Raw genomic sequence first — 25,270 nt, forward strand, 5'->3', positions numbered from 1 at the left:
AGGAAGAGTCTTTAAAACAGGGAAGTCTACGCTACCATGGGAACCATCGCATGCCTTTTATACCTCATCAAACCAGTGTGAGTTACTGTACGTGAACGGAGAACTTCCTCGAGTAATAATGTCGACCTCCACAAGTGAGTTTAAAGTGATTTTTATTCCATCAGCAGCTTCTACATCGTCTTTCAGTTCGTTGAGTTAAGGCTACACCACATATTTGACCTGAATACCTTTTTTTTTTTTTTTAACAATTTAAAAAATAATTTATTTTGGCAACAATGACGTCAGCTCAACCAGCAGCCAATCGGTGGGTAGAACGTTACCGAAACATTAAGTGTTATTTCTATCAATTGTTAGATTAGGTTCTTCTTCTTAGGAGTTGAGGGACTTGCTCAACATCCATAGTGATGGCCCGGGTGAGATTTGAACCGACAACCCTCAGATTACAAGCCCAGTGTCCTTAACCACTAGGCAAAGAATGTTTTTTTTTTATTGATTTTAATATATGTATGTGTGTGTGTATATATATGTATATAGAGATTCAAAGATGTGAGTTTACTACTTCGGCAATATAGAAAATTACAATATCGCCTATATAATTATATATATATATTTTTATAGCTTATTTTGTATCGATACTTGTTTTAGTAGTCAATACTTTTGCTACTTCTCAGAACAGCATGAAAACCACAGTGTGGTTAGAACTCACTCACACGTGCTGTCCGTTATGAGAGAAAAAGCCAATAGTGGCACAAATTGTGCAGGTGTTCAAATGTGTGTGTGCAGCAAATATAGAATAGAATAGAATCCTTTTATTGTCATTGCACATGCCCCTCCCAACAACATTCAAGTACACAAAGATTCAGTCAAACAGACAATCATCATAAAAACAATATAAGGTACAGTAAAAGTCTTTCAGAATAAAAAGTTCATCAGCATCAAAGTGCACGATATAAAATATTTGAAAAGAAACACCCATACTGAGGAGCGAAGAGCGCGCCGCCATAACCCAGAATAGTTTTTTCTGGTAAGACTATTTGAATTAAAATTATCAACATTTATATCGTATGTCACCATTTTGACAAAAAATATCGAGATATGAGTTTTGGTCCATATCGCCCAGCCCTATTAGCTCTGTGAACCCAACTATTTATGCAATATATATTTATACTGTATATTTGGCCACCGAATATTGCAAAAAAAACCTACCTTCCTCCTTTGGTAAACATCCCCATCGTTTCCTCCTCAGTTTACAAGCTGCATAGGCTGCTGTAGCATTAGCACGGAGTGCTATCAGCTGATGTGTTAAACAAGGGGTCCGTGGCTTCAAGCAGTGACTCCCAACACAATCGGCAGCAGAAAAAGCAGTGCAGTTTGGGTGTCCAGTAGTGCAGTTTGCATTTACATATATGGTAATAAAGTATAATATATATTCTATATTAAACCGCAGTGTTGTTTTAGCTGTTAGATATTTGGAGAGGGAGGAGCTCACATTCTAGGAGGCGTGTTAGGTGACATCACCTACCAACGTGGGCAAAATCCAACTCGCCCGTTGAAAGCTAACTTTTTACAAAATGTGGAATAACAAGGGAGGGAGGAAAGAACTTTTTACACTTTGTCCCTCTGAATGAGGCTAAAGGGATGTATATCTATATATCACTATCAAAACTATTAGAAAGTGATTTCTTTTTATCATACCTCCCCTTTAATGCATTTTAGATTTTTTTTGAAGGACTAATATAAATGAAAAACTTTGTTGTGCTTTTTTTTGAAACGTAAAGGCAACTGGAATATTTAAAAAATGTTAGAATATTCAATAAACATTTATTTTCTTTAAAAAAAAACATGTCTAAAAATGTATTCTATGCTATAATTTTTCACTATTTAAAAAAAATAGTGAAAAACTTAACCGCATTCAGTATTCGGCCTCAAAATTTCATTTTGGTGCATCCCTACTGTATATATACGTGTATATATATATATATATATTTTTTTTTTGAGTGAGTGACTCTAGTTGACATCATGTTAGTGCTGGTGAACAGGGCTCCTCTACTTAATTCTCAGTGCAGTCAGTGTGTCGCTGGGGGCCATGTCGTCCCCAGCTCCTCTCAGCCACGCAGGACTGTCAGCAGCACAATTAGAGGCAGCGCCATAATGAAAGGGGCATTAGCCCAAGCAATTTATTTCCCAGCGCGGTGCCGGAAGGTTTCTCCTGAGCTTATATTCCTTTGCACTCTTTGTGCTGCGTTCTCTGCCATTATGGGAGACGAAGGAAGACACGCAGTCGCCCAACAACAAATGGAGGGGGAGGTGCTAAGGCACGAGACTGTTTCCACATCCTCCATCAAATCAATTCACATTTGTTTATTTTTTACGCTGACACTTTTTATTTTTCCTTCAATCTTGTTGAATTTATTTCATTCAGGCTCTTGCTGGTTGTGCATATTTTTTATTCCCCCCACCACCCCCTATTTGAGTGGCCTCGCCTCCAGCCCGAGCACCGGCACTGGCAGCGTTTGCCCCCTCTCGGTTATTTCTGTGTTCATTTTGTTTCTCTGAAGTTTATTGAATTAGCGCAGACAGCTGAAACGCAGCAGATAAGAGAGGCGCACTCTGTGCTCTTCATAGAGAAATGCTATTGCTCTGTGTGTGTGTGTGTGGAGGGGGACCCTATAGGAGGGGGAGGGGAGCAGAGGGTATAGACTGTGTTTTGATGTTTCCCCTGAAAGAACAATAAAGGCTGCATTACTGGTTTGTCTGCAGTTTACTCCGTATGCTCCTAATTCACCAAAAACAAAAAACAAAACATAAACGTCACATTTTCTCTTTAGCACCTACATCTGGTAAAATGTCTATGCTGCTTTTGTCGCCCTACACTGATCACTTAATGGTCTCCCAAAAATGCTTTTAGCACCACTGGTACCAGTAGGGCTGGGCGGCATGACCATAAATGTATATCACAGTCATTTTCTAAATTCTAACGGTTTCACGGTATATGACGGTATTTTTTTTTTCATGCATAATCAGGTGTTCACAGCATTTTCTACTGGTTGAGAATCAGAAGCAGAAAGGTTTATTTTGTTGAGTACAGTTTAAAAAAAAAAAAAAAACAGCACATGGAATTTGAAATAAAAACATGCCAGCAGCAATAATAATAATAATAGTGATAAATATAAGGATAAGGGATAAAGAAAGGATAGAGAATAAAGAAAAATAAAGGTAAGAGAGAGGAATTACTGTAGTAGATTAACTTAGGATGGTCTATTTTACTGTCATGATGAGTGAATATTTTAGAATAACTCCACACTAGTAGTAATACAAGTTTGCAAAAGCAGCCCAATAGCTCTTTGCCGTTCAAGCTTAGCTTTAGCATTAGCTTGATTTCTAGCTTTAAATGCTGCATACTCAGTGGTGGCGTTTTGTTTGCAGATCCACCAGGATTTATTTCCGTGGTATAGGAGTTACAAATTGCGATCCTTTGCTCTCTTTTTTCGTGTATTACTGCCAAACTGCGGACATGTTAAGCTAACCGTGCCTCCATGTACGTGAATGTTGTTCTCGTGTAGCAGAGGTATGTGCACGCAGGCACATGCTCACATGCAGCTTCAGAGCTTTCTTATCCATTTACATGTATGATTTACACCACAACTAACACCAGAGCGCTACTGTTTACCTTCCTATTTAGAAGTGCAACGATGAAAAGGGTCCGGTCTGAAACACACCGTAGGGTTCTGAAAGTTGTGTAATCAAATACACCGGTACGGCGGTATAATAAAAATTCATATAACGAAAATATATACCAGTATTCGGTATAAACCGGGTATACCGCCCAGGCCTAGGTGCCAGGTTATGCTTTTACAGGAGACTCCCATGTTTTATAGGTTTGAAAATAATCAAAGGAGAAAGGAAATCAAAAGTAAACAATGTAAACCATGCAGCAGTCAAAGGTTTTCTTGCATTCTTCTTTGAATTCACTTAGCATAGATGCTAATTTTATTTCAAATTCATAATTTCTATGAATCCTCTGAATCTTTATTGGTGTAATTGAACTTGTCTTGTGTCAAACAAATATTGTATCGTCTTTTAAACACTTGGACAATTTCTGAAGATATGGAGAATGTGGCTGAAAATGCTTTTTCTGTTCAATAATTGTTTGATTAACTTTGCTTCCCATGGATGTGTTGCATTGCTGGTTTGTGCATCTAATGCCTCGTTTACTCGAGAACATTTTCTAGTGGAAACGCAAAAGTTCTGCGTTTTGGTGCTTTAAAATGGAACTTTTAAAAAATGGCCAGATTGGATGTTTTTGAAAACGCTTCCCTCACCGTCTAAACAGAGAATCGACAAATTCTGTCATAGGCATGCGCACTGAGGCTGCAGAGCCTCAGAGTGAGTAACACTGTTCGTGTGCATCACTTTTTGGATTTTAACTGGATTTCTCCGACAAAGTGTTGATTTACTTCACCATCATTTGGATCAGTGGAGACATATTTCGTGCCTGCACCAGATTCTGACCACAATCACAGTGCTGTACTCCTACTGAAAGCTTTAAATACAGTATTTGTTCAATCCCGGGGTCGGGTTTAATTTCTATGTTTTTACTGCAAACTCTGGTTGGACTCGGGTTGGACGCTGCGTGGTGAATAAACGGTCAGGTGATGTGTTTTGTACACACTGCACATGTAGGTGAATAGTATTGGGCAGCAATGGCTTCAGGCTTTAAGAGAGATCAGCTTTATTCGGGTTTGGCCATATTCTGTCAGCCTGTAGGTCCGATTAAAGCTCCACTCTTACTTTTGTTTGGTGGAAGTGTCTGCACATGCGCTCATTTTGGTTCATTACTAAACTATATTGCCATCTATTGGCCTGGCATGTATACTACATTGTTTTTTACGTTTCCTGCGGTCCCATGTAAACAAAGATCGTTTTGAAAACGTTGAAGTGTGAATACGGAACACGGAAACAGAAGCAAAATGTTGTTGTGTAAACAGGGCCTAAAGGGCACGCACACAAGAAGGAATTCAAGAAGAAAGCAGTGCAGAAGATTACAGAACTTGCTGCAAAGAGGAAGAAGCCTTCAAACTAGTACAAGTACAAATTGTGAACTTTAAAGTTGTTGCATTTGCGCACAAACCAAAAATTAAAAGTAATTGCAGCCGTCATTTTGTTCACGTCTGCACGACAGAGCGTCAGTTGATTAGCAGTCTATTTCCACGTTTCCCCTTTGACCCCAGAGGTTTAGGTTGGCCCCGTCCCTGCCGGTGGCTTTCATTGATTTGCATGACAACTCCATTAACAAAGAAGCAACAGGAGCAGCATCTAAGCTCGGTGCTAATCCTCCACAGCAGGTTGAGGCAGGTGTGTGGAAGAGAAAGAAGGCGGAGTGGAGCACGATTGTACAACACCCAGAGGAATCCCTAAGGTTGTTGACCTCATTAACCCCTATAGCCCAACACTTATAAAACCTCACTCATCTGTTCGACTTCAGATGTCTGTTTTATGTGCTTTGGTCCACACAAGCCTCAAGCCAGGAGATATTTTTTTTTTGATTTATCATTGAGTCAATAGTGAGTCTGCGCTCATAGCGCCGTGAGCTGCTTTCTTTTAAGTTTCTAAACATTTTTTCACCATAATCTCCAGAGAAACATTCACTCATTAAAGAAATCATAATTCCTTCAAGTCCCAAGATGTTTTTCTTATACTCAGATTGCAGGTAGATGTTAACTGATATTTAATTTTCAGGTGTAGAAATTTCACAGCTTTGTTTTACCAAAGTACCAAACTATACACTCATGTCAACATTTAGAATAATGTCAAATCTGAGCATTAACACAGGAAAAATCTAATGGTTTTGCGAGTTCTTTTATTATTTTTTTGTTGTTTTGTGTAATTTTTCTTCAGGTTTTTTTTTGCTGTTTTTGTTTTCGATTGGTGTATTTTTTTTGTGTTTGTTTATTTTTCTTGTCAGTTTGTGTGTGATTTTGGAATCATTTTGTGTTTATATTAGGGGTCGCTTGTCTGCCTTTGACAACAAACAGCTGAATAGAAAGTGTTTTAATCTGCCAAAGGAAACAGGAAAGTCATATACATACATGATATGTTTTAGTTACTAGTAGAACTAAACATTGTGGGATATTTTGTTTGCGCAGTTAGTCTGTCTGGGAAGCATTTTAACATCCGTTTCCATAAAATAATAATAATCCTGAAATCAAACCCATTGTGTACAGATAACAGTGTTATACATTAAAGGAATCGTCTGTCTCAGGTTCATTGTTTTTCTGCTTCCAAAATATACTTTTAGCTGTGCTTTGGAGATGTAAAACTTCAAAGAAAATTAAATGAAAGATTTACAACCCCCGTCACTGCAGCCCTAAACACACAATTAAAATTTTACAGTTGAACAGTAAATTTCACGCCGTGGCCTCGGTGAGAAGGTGCGTAAGAGGAAAGGGTCGTATTTAGGCAGTGGTGCCTCTTGGAATCAGCCTGACTGGTTTCTGTTTGTTGTTGACATGCATTCAACTGTGTCGAATAGTCAAAGTGGCTGAATCATGTTAGGTTGAAGTTTTTTTGCTGTACTGTTGCAGTCGTTTTTTTGGACCATGTGAGGAATTCAGAGTCTGCAGCGCTCCAATCAATCATAACGATTATGTGGCTTCCTCCGGCGAGTCGGAGGGTGACGGAGCCGGCGACCTCTTTATCTAGTGCGAGTTAAGTGTGGCGTTTGAAGGAAGCAGCTCGGCCTGAACTCTGACTCTGCTTGCTTGTGTGTTTTTACAAAAGGCCACGGAGCCAAGTGTGTTCAGTCAAATGAAATATCCTCCCACAGACATCAGAGAGAGCTCCTTTCCTCCTCCTTTACTGCCTCTCCCACTCTGATTTTTACATTCTGTACCTCTTCTTTACAATGAAATGGACCAAACAGCCCTCTGTTGGTTCTGATGAAATCTTTTGGGAAACATTTATCAACTAACTTCTAAAATAAAAGTCAGTTTGTGAAAATGCTCTAACCCTGTAGATGATAAAATCAACAAAAAATGCCAAATTTAATTGACCAAAACATTGGATATTCATTTTGTTAATGGCTTGAATCCCACATTATTGCTCCGATTTACCATTATTATGTTAATGTAGTTAACTATTGTCATTATTTTTATATTTATACACAGCAGAAATGAGCCAAAACAAGCATGCTAGATTTTACAGGAGATTTTACATCTAACTGTTTCCTAGATTTTCTGAAGCTACACAGACATTTGACCACCTGTTTTATTGTAAGAATTATCAAAAAAGTGTGTGGTATATATTGTCCCAAAATGTTTTTGTGAGGATATGTGTGTATATTGTGTCATATTGCATCATTTTACCTCTTTTCTGTCTCTGAGTACCTGTTTATGAAGACAGATTGTGTGTAAATGTGTGATATTGCCCTAAACATGCATGTTGGGGTATATTCAGTGTCAAATTACAGCTTCCACATAATTTTTTTTTTTTTTTTAATAATTAAAAAAAATAATAGCACGATGTGAAGTCCATTTTTTCCGCCTGTTATTTTGTGATCACGGAAAATTGGAAGCCCTTCATAAACTATGTGAGGATATTCACATATAGACAAAGAAAATGGGACGTTGTCTTTTTAAAAGGACTAAATTAGTCTTAAAAGTCTAGCATCTCCAATTTTACGAGTCAAGCTTTTACAGAATTCCTTTTGTTCAGTAGTTGTTAAAAAATTAAACATTCCAAAATCATAATGGGGGTAAATTAAGTTAAATCTTGTAAATACATTTTTCTATGCTTCAGAATTATGAATAGGATGCAAAAATCCCACACGATCGATTGGTCTCTCGAGATTATATTAAATTTGACTAGTCTGTCTGTTTATCCCTTCCAAACACTTTCTACACATTTGCTCACCTATTTAAGGGATAAATTATGATGAAAATGCAAGATATTCTATGACTGTAGCTGAGAGTATATTTCATGCGGTATAGTATATTTTCATTTCAGGAAGTTCATTCCTGGATTTCCATCCGTTTTCCCTGTAAACACAGGAAATCCTTAAAAGCCCAATTTAAACCAACAATTAGATTTTATTCATTTCTATGTGCCCAAATTAGTTTCCTCTCTATGCATTGTATATCTTGGTGATGAAACAAAACGGGGTATGCACTGTTATCTTACTAACTCACATGTTTAAGATAAGAGATCAGTTTATTTCTGCAGAGTTTGCGTGTTCTTACTGTGCAGTGGAGGGATATTTATTTTCTACCCATGCAGCGGTAGAAATGCTACTGCAATGCAGAATCACTTTAAAGGCTTCAAACACAATTTTTATGAGTAAAGTCACATCAAATATGCCATAAATTCCTACATCAGTGCAATGAATGATGGTCAAACTCCATGTAATTAACCTATAGCAGAACTTCATGAAATAAATGTCTGAATTAGTTGGATTTGTTTCTGCTTGTTAGCGTATATGCTCATATGTTCTGATTACCTTTAAAGTAACTAAATTGCTTTATGGTAATGATTTTATTACTGACGCCACATGTTGTGGATTTATTGTTTTCTGATGTGCAACACAAATGTGGGAGAGTTTTTTTTCCTGATAAACACACATATGCACACAATCAGAAAGTTGAGCATACAAACAAGAGAGAGCGTGTCAGAAAGTACGGTATGTCACCATCAAGCAACCAGATAAAGTGCAGGCTAAAGATCTGGCAGATGCGGGCGGTTGTTAAAAGGCAACGCAATAATAGGATTCCACTGGTATCGGCGTACTTCAATTTCCAGTTGTTAAAAAAAATGACTTGAAAAGTGAATATTTTTGATCAAACCAAACAAGAAATCTTAACTTCTTCATGAATTCAAGCTTGGAAAAAGCTCAGTTTTGTCCCCGTTGTGTAAAGAAATGAGGATTCAGTCGACTTTGTGACTCGTTTTCCTGCAAATGAGTCACAAATATGCAGAGATTTATCTACAAATCAGACTCTAGCACAGATTTCAAAGTAAAGCACATTTTTTTAACTCTCACTTGTGAGAGGAAATCCATGCCTGGAGGTTTCACACCAAGCAGATGTTCCCCACTGCCCCAGACTCGGGTTTTTTTGTGTCAGCTCTAATGTCATGGCGGACTTCAGAGTGTGCTCCTGCCCTCCTCCAGCGCATTAGCATTTCTCCTCTCCCCCCGCTCAGTCTTCCCTCTGATGTCACGCCGGCGCTCAGACATGTTAACATGAGCCTTCATGCTAACGCGACTGGGGCCTGTCGCTGGAGAATGTTCTTTTACCTGTGCAGGAAGACTTTTTCCTTCTCACTGTCTCCGCTTACAATAGATCAGAGGCCTCGGCAGCACCGCTGAACTCCTGAACCTCTGTATACATTACTAATGAACCTCCAGATTGGTATATGTCATATGTTAACAGGAAGGAGGGGCCTCGCTCGCTTGCTCGCTGTGTGTGTGTGTGTGTGTGTTAACTCAATGCATTACTGCAGTGAAGGTTTCTTGGCCTGGGCCTGCTCTAATTGATAGGGGCTGCTGGTATTTACTTACGACCTCTTGGTGGAATAAATCTCAAAGGAAAAAGGGAGGCTGTTTTTCTTCTGGCTTTGTTTTAATATGCACGCTTGTGTGTGTGTATAGGTATGAACGTGTGCACATGTGTCTGTTGGGTTCAATCCTGTTGCTCTACATTCATCCTTTCTCCACAACGAGAGCTGTCGGATCCTGTAAAGCTGCATGACATCCAGAGCGCAGAGTCTAATCAGCAACACTGCAATATATGCACAATTCACCTTTGTGTGTGTGTGTGTGTGTGTGTGTGTGTGTGTGTGTGTGTGTGTGTGTGTGTGTGTGTGTGTGTGTGCGTGTGCGTGTGCGTGTGCGTGTGCGTGTGAGTGAGTGAGTGAGTGAGAAAAAGGGGCATCAAAGGCATTTCTTTACCATACCCAGTAGTAAAACATCATTACCATGTGACATGGTAAATGTGTATTCAGCGCCTCCTTGTCTGAGAAGCTTCCTCCTGCATGTGACGTCTTCAAGCTGAGGCTGTGGCTGATGAACTTCTCCGTCCTAAAGACAGAAGCCAACAGATGAACGCTACAGTCCAGTGTTACATGATGTTTTTTTTTTAATTCTGAAACAATTATTTTGAATTAAGTGTTCTGCTTCGTGTTTACATGGAAATAGTAATTCCGAATTGAGGTTTACATGGAAAGCAGGTTTATTCAATCCCGCCTTAGTTCTGGGGGTGACCTATCAGGTCTATTGGGAAAAAACACACAACAAACCTTTTCTTTAAGGGGCGAAAACATAGAGGACCACATAAGAACTATAGATAGAGTAGCGGAGAAGGGAGGGATTATTGTACTTTGGCCAATCAAAGCCAGTAGTTAGTGCAACTCTACAGAACATTCGGATGACCCACGTGTCATTAGTGAAGCTCTTTGATCTGGTGCCGGGCTTATTGTCTCCGACGATGTTTATGCTTTCGTCCATTCACTTTTTACGTCGTCTTGGTCATTGGCGTGTTGCAACCAACTTGAACAGGTGCATATCGCCCATATCCATATCTTTTAAGGCTCTTATTAAATAAAGGATTTCGGCTCGAGACCGGGCGGCCATCTTGGATCATTTCATCACAAGCGCATCATCGCAACAGGATGAGCATGTGCAGAACGCCCGGAATTAATTAAAAGTGGAATTAAGTGTTAACAATCAATTAATTATTTAATTCAGAAAAGACCAGCCACCTAATTCTGATTTTACTTTTAGTAAAATCAGCAACACTGCAATATATGCACAATTCACCTTTGTGTGTGTGTGTGTGTGTGTGCGTGCGTGTTCTTTGTTTGAGTAACATCACTTGATTAAGCCTTTTCTAACATTCCACACTACAAAATATTTTTATTATTAAAGAAAAGAGAAAAAAAAAAAGTATGTATGATTCAATTAAATTGAATCATACATACTCAATACATACTTTGTTTGATGTTACTCAAACAAAGAACAATAGTCAGCAACAGTAGGGATGAGAAAAACTGACCCATTTATTAATAACCAATTGGTTACTTAATTGTTAACCTTCTACATAATATCTACAATATTCTACAATTTAAAAATTTTTTTAAAAAAATTGGAAAATCTGGACCGATATGAGATTAGCCTGGATCGGGACACCTCTAATTTGAACTAAACCATACCACTGTTCAATCCTGTAGATTGATAACTACAACTGGTATATGATAATAAAATCGACATTTATGTTTTCCATATTTAGTTCCTTCCTAGTGTTTAATATATTCTGTTTGATTTGGAGCAGAAATACCCTAACGATGCACCGTTGCCAGCCATCATGGTGTTTTCCTTTGAACGGAAGCTCCTTTTCCCTCCATCTGTTCTTAATGGCGTCTTCCTTCGCCTGCAAAGCTTTTGATTTAAGATGCTTTCTGTGCTCGATTTGCATGTGCAGGCGTGCGTGTGTTCAGGTTAAAGATTGCAGGGTTGATTATGTGTCTGATGTTGTGGACAGAGTGACATCCCTTGTAATGAAATAATGGTCCAGTGGCAGAGTGCTGCAGGATTGCACGTTGCACACATCAATTACAGCCCGAGACTGTGTTTCTCTTCCCCTCCTTTTCATTGACGTGCTCACTGCAAACAAATGAGCCAAAGAGGATGTTTTTTCCCTTTCATACCTGGGTCCAAGGTTGTTGGGTTTTTTTTCTCTCTTGATAATGGCTAGGAAACACATGGGTTGCCTTAATTCACCGTCTCCTTCTTCTATGTGATGGCACCAAACAGTCATTGCCCTCCTCCTGTGCACAAATCAACTGCAGCTCTGGTTGTTTTCCATCTCAAACTCCACTCTCTTTGTTGCCGTAATGTCTTCCCTTTATTGGAAAATGCATTTTTGCTCTTTGTGCACATTATCCCGTGGACTGTGTAATTTATTTTGCACAACAAATGATCTTTTTACGGCGCCGCTTTTTCAGCCGTGTCCCTTTTGCTGTCGGGTGTGAAATTAGCATACACGCACTCAAAACATGCTTCTCTACAGAGAGCACAGGTTTCAATGATCGCTAGAGGAAAAGGGCAGATGTTTTTAACTGGGACTCATGGTTTAATAGTGGTTACTCCAAAAGGATGAGATGACAAAATGACTCTGCGTATATGAATTTAGGCTTGTGTTTATTGATGTCATTAATGGGGGCAATATATGGTATCGAGATTCAAGATAAATCAAGATTTCTAAGTTTTCTGTTTTAGTGATATATTTTTTATTTTATAGCTTATTTTGTATAAAAACACTCATTTTAGGAGTCGCTGCTTTCACTACTTCTCAGAACACCATAAAAAGCACAGTGCGCGCTAACCCAGACCTTCCACTAAACAAGCCACACTATGGAACTCACTCACACGTGCTGTCCCTTATAGGAAAAAAAAAGCCAAAAGTGGCACATATATCGAGATAAAAAAGGTGGGCAAAGAGATGTTAATGTCTATTCTCGTGCAAAATTTGACATATGATGGAGTTCAACTACTGACATGTAAAAGTTGACTCAGACTTAAGCTTTAACGACATAATTTGAGACAATATCACTCATTTATACGCAATTTTCCATTGAAAAGTGGGTGGTTCAATGTGTAGCAGCTTTAGCAAACAGACATACGTCAAATCTTTCATAGAATCTCATGTGATATCAGCACTGATGTTACTTTATTAAGAATGTTTGGCGCCATTTCGGGAAGTTTTAAAGCCAGTAAGGACATCTGATTATGGAAAACTGATAAAACGTAAACAAACCGAAACTGACGCAGAAATGGGTTCTGAAACGGAATTGGGAAACATTTTGAAACCAAAAATTCCAACCTCAATTTATATCTATTCGAAAGATTGCAGTTTGAAGTGTTTGGATTGAATTAACTTTTTTAGCTTTTTTTTTTTTTTTTACTTACTTATGTTGTCATATGTTATCTTTACTTACTAAACCATTTGCAGGCTGATTTCGTCCTATATTTGTGACGTCATTGCACAGATAAATATTGATCTTTACTGTTGCTTTCCATTTTATTCGATCACACAGACTTTTAAACCAAATGTCTAACAGGTACTTTCTTGTTATTAGTTAAGTTTAGCTCTTGCATACGGTATTTGAATAAAAAAAAGATTTCTTCTGTGTCATAAAAGGATAATTGTGTGTATATTCATTTCATTTTTACGCATGTCTCCCTTAAATCAGAGGTTCCTGATGGTAAAACTGAATTGTCTCTTTCCCTCCGTGTCTCCCCAGGGTGGACCCCATTCCCTACGACACTCCCAAGCCAGCGGGACACACCCGGTTTGTGTGCGTGTCCGACACACACTCGCGCACAGATGGCATTCAGATGCCGTACGGAGACGTGCTGCTGCACATGGGCGACTTCACCGAGCTGGGCCTGCCATCCGAGGTTAAGAAGTTCAACGACTGGCTAGGTACTTAACCGCTTTACACACGCACACAGACACTCAGTAACGTGAGGTTGACCCGGTGGCACGACACTTGTTGCTGCTTTAACAGTTTGCCAGACCACACACACCCTCCCCCCTCCCTTTGACCCCCAACTGCTGTGCTAAAGTGTCCAGTTTAACCCCTTTGACCCGACACCCTGAGCCAGTTAACCTTTGACCTCTCCCTCTGACCCCATGCTGTGGGTGGGATTCTGTGTGTGTGTGTGTGTGTGTGTGTGTGTGCAAAGTGTCTTCCTGGATGACTCAACAGTATTTAGTCTTTAATGTGGTCGTGTTTTGCACTCTAGGAAACACACGCCTCAGAATGTGTGCGCGTGTGTGTGTGTGTGTGTCATTTTTTTATTTCTGTATTGAAATTTTAACATAACTAAATATAAGAGGTTACTGGAATAGTATGAGATAGGATAGCCTTTATTGTTATTGTGGGTACAATAATATTGGGACACCAAATAACAAAACAAAAAATAAAATATGCAATATTTAATTTTCATTTTGTCAATCTCCAATTTTTCAACTTTGCAAACCTAGGGAAAAGGTAACAAACTATATTTTCCTGTCTCAGCGATTTTTAACCTGTTTGCATTTTAAAGACATTGTGCATGTGGTGCAATGATTTTTGTTTCAAAAACCAATCATAACAAATGCTTTCCAATGACTTTTTTTTTTACTTGATCACTTCCTCAAATTAATATGCAATCCCAGCAGACAAATTCCAAACCCCTGACTTGAAAAATACAGAAAATTCCAGATTCTATATTTATTTATCAAATACCTCAGCATTTAGGCAGGCGTCTCCCTTCCATGCTATTTATTTCACTATATAATATATAGTGTCTCTAGAGTGAGGCGGGAGGTTTAGTTATTCTTTGATTTTAGTGTTTGATGAAGCACTTTTTGCTACATTTACTTCTTAGTTAAATAATTCAGTTTTATTTTTATTTTACAAATACATCTCAGGATGTTGGAAATCCTGGAAAGTCCGTATCATAAGGCCAGGTGTGAGTACGCAACCAGACTCTGGCTCGGAATAAAGAAGCTGATTCTAATGCGGGCTGTCGAACTCGGATGCTCGGTGACGTAGTGGCGACTGGCACTCGGTCAGCTCTACTCAGAAGGTGAAAGAACAGAGTGAGGAGGAGCAGGCATGTGTAGATGCTGCTTGGAGAAAGACACTGGAATAACAATGTTTTCAACATGTTTAACAGGTGGAGGGCAGCTGTGGGAGTCAGTCTGATGACTTACTTTAACGAAGCGAATGACAAAGACGCTGACTTTCCTCACCTTTGCTTGCTCAACGCTGTACGATTCGAGTCGCGGAGCATCAAAACCAGCAGCTTTTATAACTGGCAGGGTTTTCCTTTTGAAAAGCAAAAGTCTGAACGTGAATCGAGCCAGTTTAAGGTGTTTAAATATGAGCTTTTCTCCAGCTAATCAAGCTGAGTCCTGGACTGTCTGAAAGCAGCCTGAACCAACGTTAACCCCCAGTGCCCTCAAGTCAAGACAAAAGCGGCATTTTCATTATGCTTGGAAATGCACAAAATCTAAAAAGTGTAATGAACACACCTGAATTTCAACCAAAAAAATGTTTTTACACTTTCATGACGAGGTTTTTCAGACGTTTCGATATTGAAATGAGTCGCAAAAGCGCCATGGAAACACTTTCCGTAAATACACGTCACAGGACGTGACGTACTTTGTCACATGACCACTTCTCTCTGAGAAAACATGGCGCGGTACGTGTAGACAGAAGAAGAGGAGACCAAGACATTTCTTAGCTTCATACTTAAAAATTAAGTATAAATTAGACCTGAAACAACAAAGGAATGCAAAAAAAAGGAATGCAAAGTGATATAAGGAGGTTTGGAGCGTCCATCTTCCTGCAACAAAGTCTCGCGGGATGAGATTTCACAGGCCCCAATATCGCTTTTTATTTTTCGAAGAACTGTAACGGAAACTCAACTAATGAGGCTTTTACGGATTTTATCCATAAGAAAGCATCACAAAGTCGCTATTACAGCTTCATGAATAAGGTATGCACATATGTTTGATTGTTGCTTGATTTATGTATTGAGGACGTGTTTCTTTGTGTCTATCTGTGAAATACAAAGACACTCGTACGTGCTAAATTATGTGTTTCCGTTGTGTTGGTCTGTTTGAGGAGTGAAACATTCCTGGAGTCAATATTCCTCATCTGTAATCCTTTCTCTCAGCCCTGTTTGTTCACTAACAATAAGGAACACATCTGCGCCTGTGACTCCGCCAAGACTCCGTTAGATGTATCATGCAGGCAATAAAAAGTAGTGGAAACCCCCGGTGGAGTCATGGAGATGGAGCTGTTTGATGGTAATTATGTTTTCCCCAGTTTCATCGCACCAAGTGCAAAGGAGGATTCTGTGTGTGTGCGTGCGTGCGTGTGAGAGAACCGGTTTGAGAGCTGTGGGACCGAGAGACGGCTAGACCAAAATTCATGATCTCAGGATGCGACAAAAGCTAATTTAGAGCAGCGAGAATTGAACCTACAGACCACAGAGACACAACTATTTTATTTCCAGCATTGGTGAACGCACACACACACACACACACACACACACACACTCTTACTTCCAGACTTACGCACACATGATTACGCAGGTCGGTGGTAGCATTTAATATCTGCTTGTATTGAATCAGTGGGTTTATATTAGGTTTAGTTCCCATTATGAGACACATTTAACTCTTTTCCTCATTCCCTAAGAAATTTAAACCATTTCCATTCCACAAATGTTTTATTAGACTCTGGGTTATTCAATGTCCCTTTATGGAGTTTTGCTTTATTTCCATTGTAACCAAATCATCATTGAGCCAAAAAACCAGAGACGAGCAGCATCACAAAGAAAAGCTCTACAATCCTTCATGTTCAGAAACAAAGTGCTACACAGCAGAGGGGAATTTTCCTGAAAAAGGTGGATTTTATTCATACTTTGTTGTTCTTTGAGTTGCTTCGTAGGTGAGCAGTTGCCAACCTTTTTCCTTTTACAAGTACAGTATGTGTTCTGCCTTTATATGTTAGCATACTCACTGTCTTCTGTATTTGTAAAGAGCTCCAGACATGACATGATTAAAAAAATTAAATGAATGTATTGTGGGCCCGAATGATGCGCGCATGGAATATTAATTCAGGGCCACGAAACAAGTATAATGTGCACATGTGAGGGTGCTTAGCTGCCATCCTTCATGTCGTGTTTTTTGTAATTAGGGATGCACCAACATGAAAATACTTGTCCGAAAATGAGAAAACCATGGCCGAAAACTGTTTTTTTTAATTTTTTTGCTAGTAAAAAAAAAGATTAAATTACTATTTCATGGCTATGAATCACTATTTTGTGCTGACATTATAAAAAAAAAAAAAAATAGTGTTTCGTGGCCACAATCAAATTGTATTCATGTCATGTCTGGGGCTCCGTACATTAAAGCCATTTGATGAACTATTCCAATTTTAGCATTTAGTTTTGACATTGAATGTGTCCCTATTTTGAAGTCACTAAACTTTATTATTTTTAAGTCACTTTAACCATCACTGCATCTATAAGTTTGAATATTATAATCATCACGTTTTCTATAGTTCTGGGGTGTTTTATCCTAACCAAAGACCTTAAAGTGCAATGTACCAAATGTGAAACACTTGGTCTTCACTCAGACATGATCGGTTTAATTTGCCATCAGTGCAGAGCGCTACCGCTGCCGTTTCTTCTTTCTGAGTTGTGCTTTATTTACATTCATTTAGCTCCAAATAAGTCCATTCAGCATCTACAGTGCAGGCAATAAGAGGACGTAAGAAAGGGAGAAAGCTGCAAAAGAAAAAAAAAAGCGCTCAAGAGAATAGAGAAATGTAGTGTGAAGAGAAGGTGATGAAGGCCGAGCCCTCTGGTTCACTGCTTACTCGGCTGGAATTGAGTAGTTAGTCAGTTTCCTGGTGGCAAAGGGGAGAACGGGACAAATCATCTGGACAGGGACGAGCAGAAAGGGCACAGCCTGGCCGAGGTGAAGGCTGTAATAGATGCTCTGCTGTTTAGTTCAGGGTCATGGCTGTGCAGTGATGGACGTCGGTTGGTGTCGGTCAAGCAGAGCCGTCAGCTGCTACTTTAACCTCGGTGGCAGTTGGAATAAGATAAGATAAACTCCTGAAGCAGTCCTTTTTTGTTTTTTACACAGCCGCAACAACGATAAATACATCACATTTAAATACATGAATGAAAATCAAAACACCAATATAGACAGTATTTTTTTTTTTAGTTTTGTTTTCAGGGTTTGGTTTAACTGCAACGAGTAGAGCACATATTAGCAGTTTATAATATAATACTTTAACTCATTCACTGCCAGCCATTTTCAGAAAAGTTACCGCCCCCCCACAGATTATATTTCGTACTATGACAATCTAAAATCTGAAAAAAAATGTTTCTAGCTGGTTTTGTTCTTCTGCAATCAGCCTTCTCCACACACACTTCCTCCTCCTCCCAGACATACCGAGTCTCGTTGTTCGGCCCGGTTTGTTGAGCGTCTTCTCTCACTATCGCGACACTCAATAGTCCACTTAGGTCCACACGCTCTGCTTGAGTGTGCGCTGCTGAGAGCTGCTGGATACTTCACAATATCCCCTCGTAGCGCCATTTTCTGCCTTGTAAACTCCTCTCTTCCTCTGACCTCTGCCCATCATGGCTAAACTTTCATTCAAAGGTGCACTGCTGCCACCTACATGGCACCAGTTGGTCACTACGTCATAGTACAAGGCTGATATTCATGTGAGAGCTCCGTCTCCGAGCAACTCCCGTTGAAAAACACAATTGACATTGGCAGCGAGCGTTTGGATTTGAGATTACGTGTATTTGGCAGTGAATGAGTTAATAATCCCTGGGGGAAATTACTTGTGTTAAAGTCTAAATTATAACAAGGTGAAAAAAGGTAAGGAAGTTCATTTTGTCTTCTTTTTTGAAATAATGTTACAGTTTCATTTATGGACAACTTTTTTTCGTAAATATATTTTGAAATGTACTTTGATCTCCTGACATGCATCCATCTACTGATTGCTTTGATGCGTCTTTTGATTTGTCCTCATAAGGACACATCAAAGCCATCAATAGATGACTCTGAGGAAGACTAAGAGATGTCAGGAGATCAAAGTACATTCCCTGAAAAAAGTTGTTAAAAAGTTCAAATGAAGTTAAATGAAATCTTTACATGTTTGGTGAGAAAAAAAATACTTAACACAATGATTACAAAGTAAAAGTAATGAAAAGTAAACAGACAATGATAACACAAGAATAAGGATTAAATATGGATAATCAAGATTTCATACAAGTGCAAATACTTATGCATTATTATACAATATTATATGGGTGAGTTTGTTAATATATAGTTATACACAGGGTCCCCACAGTCATGAAATTCCTGAAAAAGTTAAGGAGTTTGAAAAAACAATTACCATTCTTGAAAAGTCATGGAATAATTTAACTGTTTTGGAAATATAGTTTTATATTTTATTTTAATGTTTAAAATCTAACCTCTGCTATTACTATTGGACGTTAAGCAAGTCCCTTAACCCTAACACCTTGTGTTGTACATCGCTTTTAATAAATATTGTAACCTTATAATTACGCATGGTAGCACTTAGTTGTTGTTAATAGCTGATGCATCATTATTTAAAAACTATTGCAAAATGGATGTCAAAGGCGACTGTGCGATGCTATGATAAAAATAAAAATCATTGTGAAAAAAAGTGTGGTAAGTATATTCAGCCAGTAACTGTGAAAATACTAATAGTATCTGCTTTGAACTATCGTTGTCTTTTGATATCTGAGAGATGGTTCAGTTTGTTTAATATTTCTGAATAAAGAAAAGCCTTCATTTGTATGAATGTGATGGGATGTGGACTTAGCGCTCACTTCTCTCTCTCCCCGTCTGCTCCCCTCTCTGTAGGAGGCCTCCCCTACGAGTTCAAAGTAGTGATCGCCGGCAACCATGAGCTGACCTTCGACAAGGACTTCATGGCCGAACTGGTCAAGCAGGATTACTACCGATTCCCTTCAGTCTCCAAACTCAAACCGGAGGACTTTGACAATGTCCAGTCGCTGCTGACAAACTGTGTGTACCTGCAGGACTCAGACGTCACCATAAAGGGATTCCGGATATACGGGACACCGTGGTAAGAACGCTGTCTCCTCTCTGTGCGCCCAAAGGGCTGATTATGATTGTGATTGTGGCGAGAGGGGAAAGTGTGTCCTCCTGGCTGTCAGTGCCTGGCTGTTTTCCAGCTCTCCGCCCTGCAGGGATTCTGAACTCTCACAAAGGTTGGCGTCCTCGACACTTTCCTTTATGAGCTGCGGTCCCAGCCCTGCTCCCCGGGCTTGTGTTACACCTGTGTTTTGACACAAGGTTAAGTGATACGCGTGGTATCGGAGCACTCTGTCAGTGGCCTCTCAGGTGGAGCCGGAACACTGGGGGATTGAGAGGTGTGTGCTTTGTGTACATACTCAGAAAGACAGCATCCATTGGTTCTTTTGACATTTTTAACGAGTTGTACGACTTGATTTCTAATGAATTACAGGGATAAAAGCTTGATGAGCGTACATACATGAGTCTGTTGCTATATTCTGCTTCTTGGTGCTCATTTGACACCTTTTTCTTGTTTTACAAATGCACTTTGGATCTTAAAGCCTCAAGTATTTCCCACATTTACATGTGCATAGTACACATAAGGCGTCAACAATTAGTTACTAATAGTCGCCTTTAGTGTGCAACGACAATAATTGATGACCAATGATAGAATCAAAGAGTCATTACAGAAAAACACCTACATTCAGTCCTATGGACAATATGGAGTCAAACTATTATAATGTAGGAGGAAACTCATACAAGATGAATGGAGTGAGGCCTCTCGTCTCTGTTTTTGATCTATATCACAAATCTCTTTTTTTTGCAACATACAACATATAGACAGACATTTATTAACTGCATGCTATTATAATTGTTATAAAGGTATTGTGCTATTAGTGGGTGAGGGGAGGAGACAATAACAAGTTAATAATAGACAAGTACGTGGGGGAAAGGAACGATATTTATCCCTTATCTATACAAAATAGGAAGAAAAAAAAAAAGGAAGATGTACGTCACGAATCACATTCTGACCTTTAAACTTTGGATTGCTTTACACTGAATGTTTAGTGTTAAACACAATACATATGTTTAAAGCAGAGCTAGATGCTAACCAACACTGCTTAATATTAAACATTCTGTTGATTATATTTTTGAAGGTTTTTTTTATAACTTTTTTGACTTTTTATTAGATCTTCTCAACCTGTGGTTCATGATCACGAAGTATGTGGCAGACATTTGCCTGAAATTAAAAAAAAAAAAGAAAAGAAAAACAGTTTTTTCACAATGGGGCTAAAATTAGATAATAAATCGGTAGATGAATTTAGCTTTAAAAATCTTTATTGTTGAATTAGAACAGATTGTACTTTATCTCAAGAGTTGGGAAATTTCCTTTGTTACAGCAGCAAAAAGATAAAACAAATAAGGAAGTACACTATTTATATGTGCAGAAAAGAAAACAAAAAAACAATTCAACAATCTACAAAATGTATCAAAAAAAACATTACAATTTTAACAATAAACCTATGTAAATGTCATGACGTAAAGTCTTTTTATTTATCTTGGTGCTTCTTCCTTTTCTTGCTCCTGTCCTATTGCAACTCTCCCATCGCTCTCTGTGCACAGCGTCCCTAAAATAACTATGTAGGTCACACCTTCATCCTTTAGCAGCTATAATTAGCAGCTTTTACAGCCAGTCTTCAGTGGCAACAACCATTCCCAGCATCCCCCCCGACATCACAGCAGCAGGAAGACCAGATTACACTCCGCTTTCCTCCTTCCTTCCTTTCCCATCCCTCTGTTTGAGCGAGGAAGGATGCCCCCCCCCCCATTTGGTCTTTCCCTGGTGGGTGTTTAGTGCGAGGGCTGGTAAGTGTCTGTTGTGACAGCTGGGGGTCTCGTGAGAGGCAGAGTGGACAGCTTGGCCGCTGTAGCCCTCCCCTCACCTCCTTCAATCACATATACCAGCGTGGCCTGAGGTCTGGCCTGGGTGTCCAGTGTGAGGTCTCACTTAGCCTCTCACTGACCCCCTCACCACCACCACCTCTGCCTGGGTGGCCGAGCTCTCAGAACCCGTCCTGGGTCTGTTGTTTTCTACAGGTCGTGATGCGACAACATCACACAGGAAGGAAGTGGTGCATGTAACAAGCAGCTGATAAATGTCCCCGTGGTGTTGGGTCTTTTGAATGAAATATCTCATTTGTGGTCATTCAGGTGTGTGGATGCAGAACAAGAGCACTCAGAGACCGCATACCTCTGTCAAGTGCCAAATCTCCTCTTTGCCAGTTATTGGCAGTTATCTGGATCAGTGATCCGGATCATGGTACCATGATCATTCACACTTTAAATAACAAAGCAGGTCCAAATGTATGGGCACCCGTATTTAATCAAAAAAGGATGACGAAATGTGCAATCCGGATCTGATCCGGATGAAACTGTGGGGTATTCACAGGAAGGAACCAACTCGACATAAATAAGTCACGAGTCAATGAGTAAAGATCGGGCAATTACGAACTGATCCAGAATCAGTATATTGATCCGGATCTCCTCCAAAATTTAATGGAATCTTCCATGGCGTAAGATCTAGCTTTGGTTTAAAAAAAAATCTAAATCCTTTAAGTTCTTTTGACGTAATCCTGCTAACGGACGACAAACCAACTTATCGCCTGAGAAAAAATGGATTGATGAAGCAATAGAGCTGGGCATTATATTGAAATTCAAGGAATATTTCTATTTTGCACATTGCATTTTCCATATTGAGATATGTCTATTTTTTTTTACTTGTTTTGATTTATACAATCAGTAAAAATCACATCATACAAGTATTTAATATTATTCATAGCGTAAAGTCAAACAGTGTCCTTCACAATTTTTCCATATTTCTGAGATGTACTGTATATTTCATAGCTTATTTTGTATTAAAATACTTGTTTTAGGAGTTGCTGCTTTCACTACTTCTCAGAAAGCACAGTTAGAGGAATTTCTGAATGCATCCTCACCCAGACCTCCCCCCTAAACAAGCCACACTACATAACTCACTCACACATGCTGTCCCTTATAGGAGAAAAAGGCAAAAGTGGAACATATTGTGGAGCGGTTTGGTAATAAATGTGCTGAAGTGGCATTTTTCTTCAGCACATTTAACCTAGAATTGTCTTTCTGGTCAGACTTCATTGAGTTAAAAATATCAAGATTAATATTGTATACAGAGACATCCCTATACAACTTTTTCTTTTCCGATATACCGATATTGCAGCCTTGAGTGTTAGCTGATACCTATATCGATACGATACGATATCAGCACAAATCATTCATACTTTTATTACGTATTTTGTAGTGTGGAATGTTAGAAAAGGTTTGATCAAGTGATGTTACTCAGAACAATAGTCAGCATTATCAACCAATTGGTTACATACATTTTAACCTTCAACATAATAGCTACAATTGAATAAAAATAATATATATATTGGAGATTTTAGATGCAGTCTGATAAAATCTGATATTCGTTTTCTGGCTGATATCAGTATCGGATCGGGACACCTCTAATCATATATCGCCACTTTGAGGAGAAATATCTAGATATGAGTTTTGGTCCATATCGTCCAGCCCTATGAGGCAGTACAAAGCAACTCAAGAGTGCTGAAGAAAAGCTACTTCACCTTTTTTCAGTGATTTCCATCAGTCACGATGTTGACATGATTGGATGGTGATGTAAGCTTTTAATAAATATTGAGTCTCATTTGCCATACACGAGACCAGCAGTCATGTGTTATAAAAGGTATTCGAGCCCTTTTCTTATCTATGTGTTAATGCTTACCTTGTGTTTGGGAAGCTCAGTGCCTTTTGGAAATGCCGCTATCTTAGCTTTAAGTGAAGATAAAGGATTGAAGCTTTAAAATACGGCAACGAGGTCTGGCATTGCAGGAAGAAGGGTTTAATGTTGATCTCAGTAAAAAAATCATAATTCCACCAAATCGGGTGTAAAGGCTTTGTGCTTTTCCACATATTTTCCCTTGAGTTTGAGTTTCCTTGAGAAAGTTATAGAGCACAAAACCCTCCATCTGCTCTTTGCAAGGCAAAATTACTTAGTTGGTATTTACATGAAATATGTGAATATAGTGCTAAAAGTTGGAATTTGGCTTTCCGTAAAAATTGCACTCTGAAAGAAATGTATTTCTAATAAAGAGAAGAGGGTTTCTACTTTGGCCTTTGAAATAAAAATAAAAATTACAGAATTCATCAGACATCATTGAAATACTCAAGGCTTCCTCATGTAGCTCACAAGAAAAGAAGAAAGAATGGCTGGATTTTAAAATTGTTCACCTGTTAAAAATGACAATCACTTCAAGATCACTTACGCAAACCTTCGAGAAAGAAAGTTTGAGGTTGGAGTGTGATTCTATTTTAAAGTACTCATTGCAAAGTAAAAAAAAAAATAACCCTGAACAGAAGATATGGCCACATACTGTTCATTACACACCTTTGTGTGTGGTGTGATTTTAAAAGTTGTCATTTCTTATTTATTTTACTTTGAAAAGGTCAGCCATTCAGTGAGACATAAAGTATCTTCACTTAACGATGCCAAAGAAAAGGAATAAAACAACAACTTTAGGGGAAGTTGAAAAGGTCAGTGTTTAGACAATTGGGCCAAAGAGGAAAGAAAGTTTAATGTTTGATTCATAGCAGCTACAGTATGTGAGTCCTGAAAACCCCTGAAAAGTTTGTGATAGTTGGAAATCTATCACGCAACAAATGAAATGCACAGGGAACAATTTGAATGGCCTGAATATAAGGTCAAATTTAAAGGAGGATAAAAGTAAAACGTCTCCATGTTGAAAGATGTGCAGAAACATCAGTGAAACTAGATCTAATAATAGAAAACAATGGATAATAATAAAAAAAAAAAAGTAATCTGTTTTAAAAGGAGATCATTTTTGGTATGGCTGAATGATGAATTGCATTTGCGATTATATCGCGATATGATAAAACGAGATTTCCGAACCGCATCTGCACTTTTGGAGACGTTTTAAGTAGCACGACTGGTTCTATAAGTTTAACATAGATGTAAGAATGTGGGGTTTCTCTGTAGATCTCAGAACAATGACCAAGGTGGCATCTCGCTCTTTAACAATAACTTTAGTTCAAAAGTAGAAACATGCCAGTGTATTTTTCTTACTGTAAAAGACTTGATTTAGTCAATTAAAGCATCTGCTGCTTACTTTATTTTAGCTGTAAATCCAGTCGTTGTTGTCCTCCTGTGATTAGCACGCACTAGTTTTACCTGACCCTGAATATGATGTTGTCTTATCGTGCATGGTGTGCTGTAATAAACATTTGGAATAGACCAGTGCTCTGGTTCACTCCTGTTTAAAATATGACAGCGCATAGAGTGAAAGCAGCGTAGTACGAAAGACACACAACTGGTCTGGTGTAATGACAGATGCTGAGCAGGCCAAATACCTCGCCCTGCTCGCCTCCTCACACCGAGGAGAGACGAGAGCGGCTTCTGCAGCGTGTCAATCAGAGCTCTTTAAGTGGAGCTGAACGCTGCAGAGCTGCACAGTTTCACACTTTGGGACTCATCTTTAACCCTGAATGCACCAAGCGAGGAGATTTGTTATTTTTGGCTTTTT

General features: G+C 38.9%; 1 protein-coding gene across 2 annotated transcripts in view; it reads left to right on the forward strand.

Annotated features, from left to right (window-relative positions):
* mpped2a (metallophosphoesterase domain containing 2a) overlaps positions 1-25,270 on the forward strand; it is an 84,232-nt gene that overhangs the window by 16,861 nt on the left and 42,101 nt on the right. For both annotated transcript variants that reach the window (XM_028443154.1, XM_028443155.1), the window contains exons 3-4: positions 13,294-13,475; positions 19,464-19,689. In XM_028443154.1, coding sequence (XP_028298955.1) covers positions 13,294-13,475; positions 19,464-19,689 — 408 coding nt within the window. The remainder of the gene's footprint in view (positions 1-13,293; positions 13,476-19,463; positions 19,690-25,270) is intronic.

Source organism: Gouania willdenowi, chromosome 3 (genome assembly GCF_900634775.1).
Source record: "Gouania willdenowi chromosome 3, fGouWil2.1, whole genome shotgun sequence".
NCBI lineage: Eukaryota > Metazoa > Chordata > Actinopteri > Blenniiformes > Gobiesocidae > Gouania > Gouania willdenowi.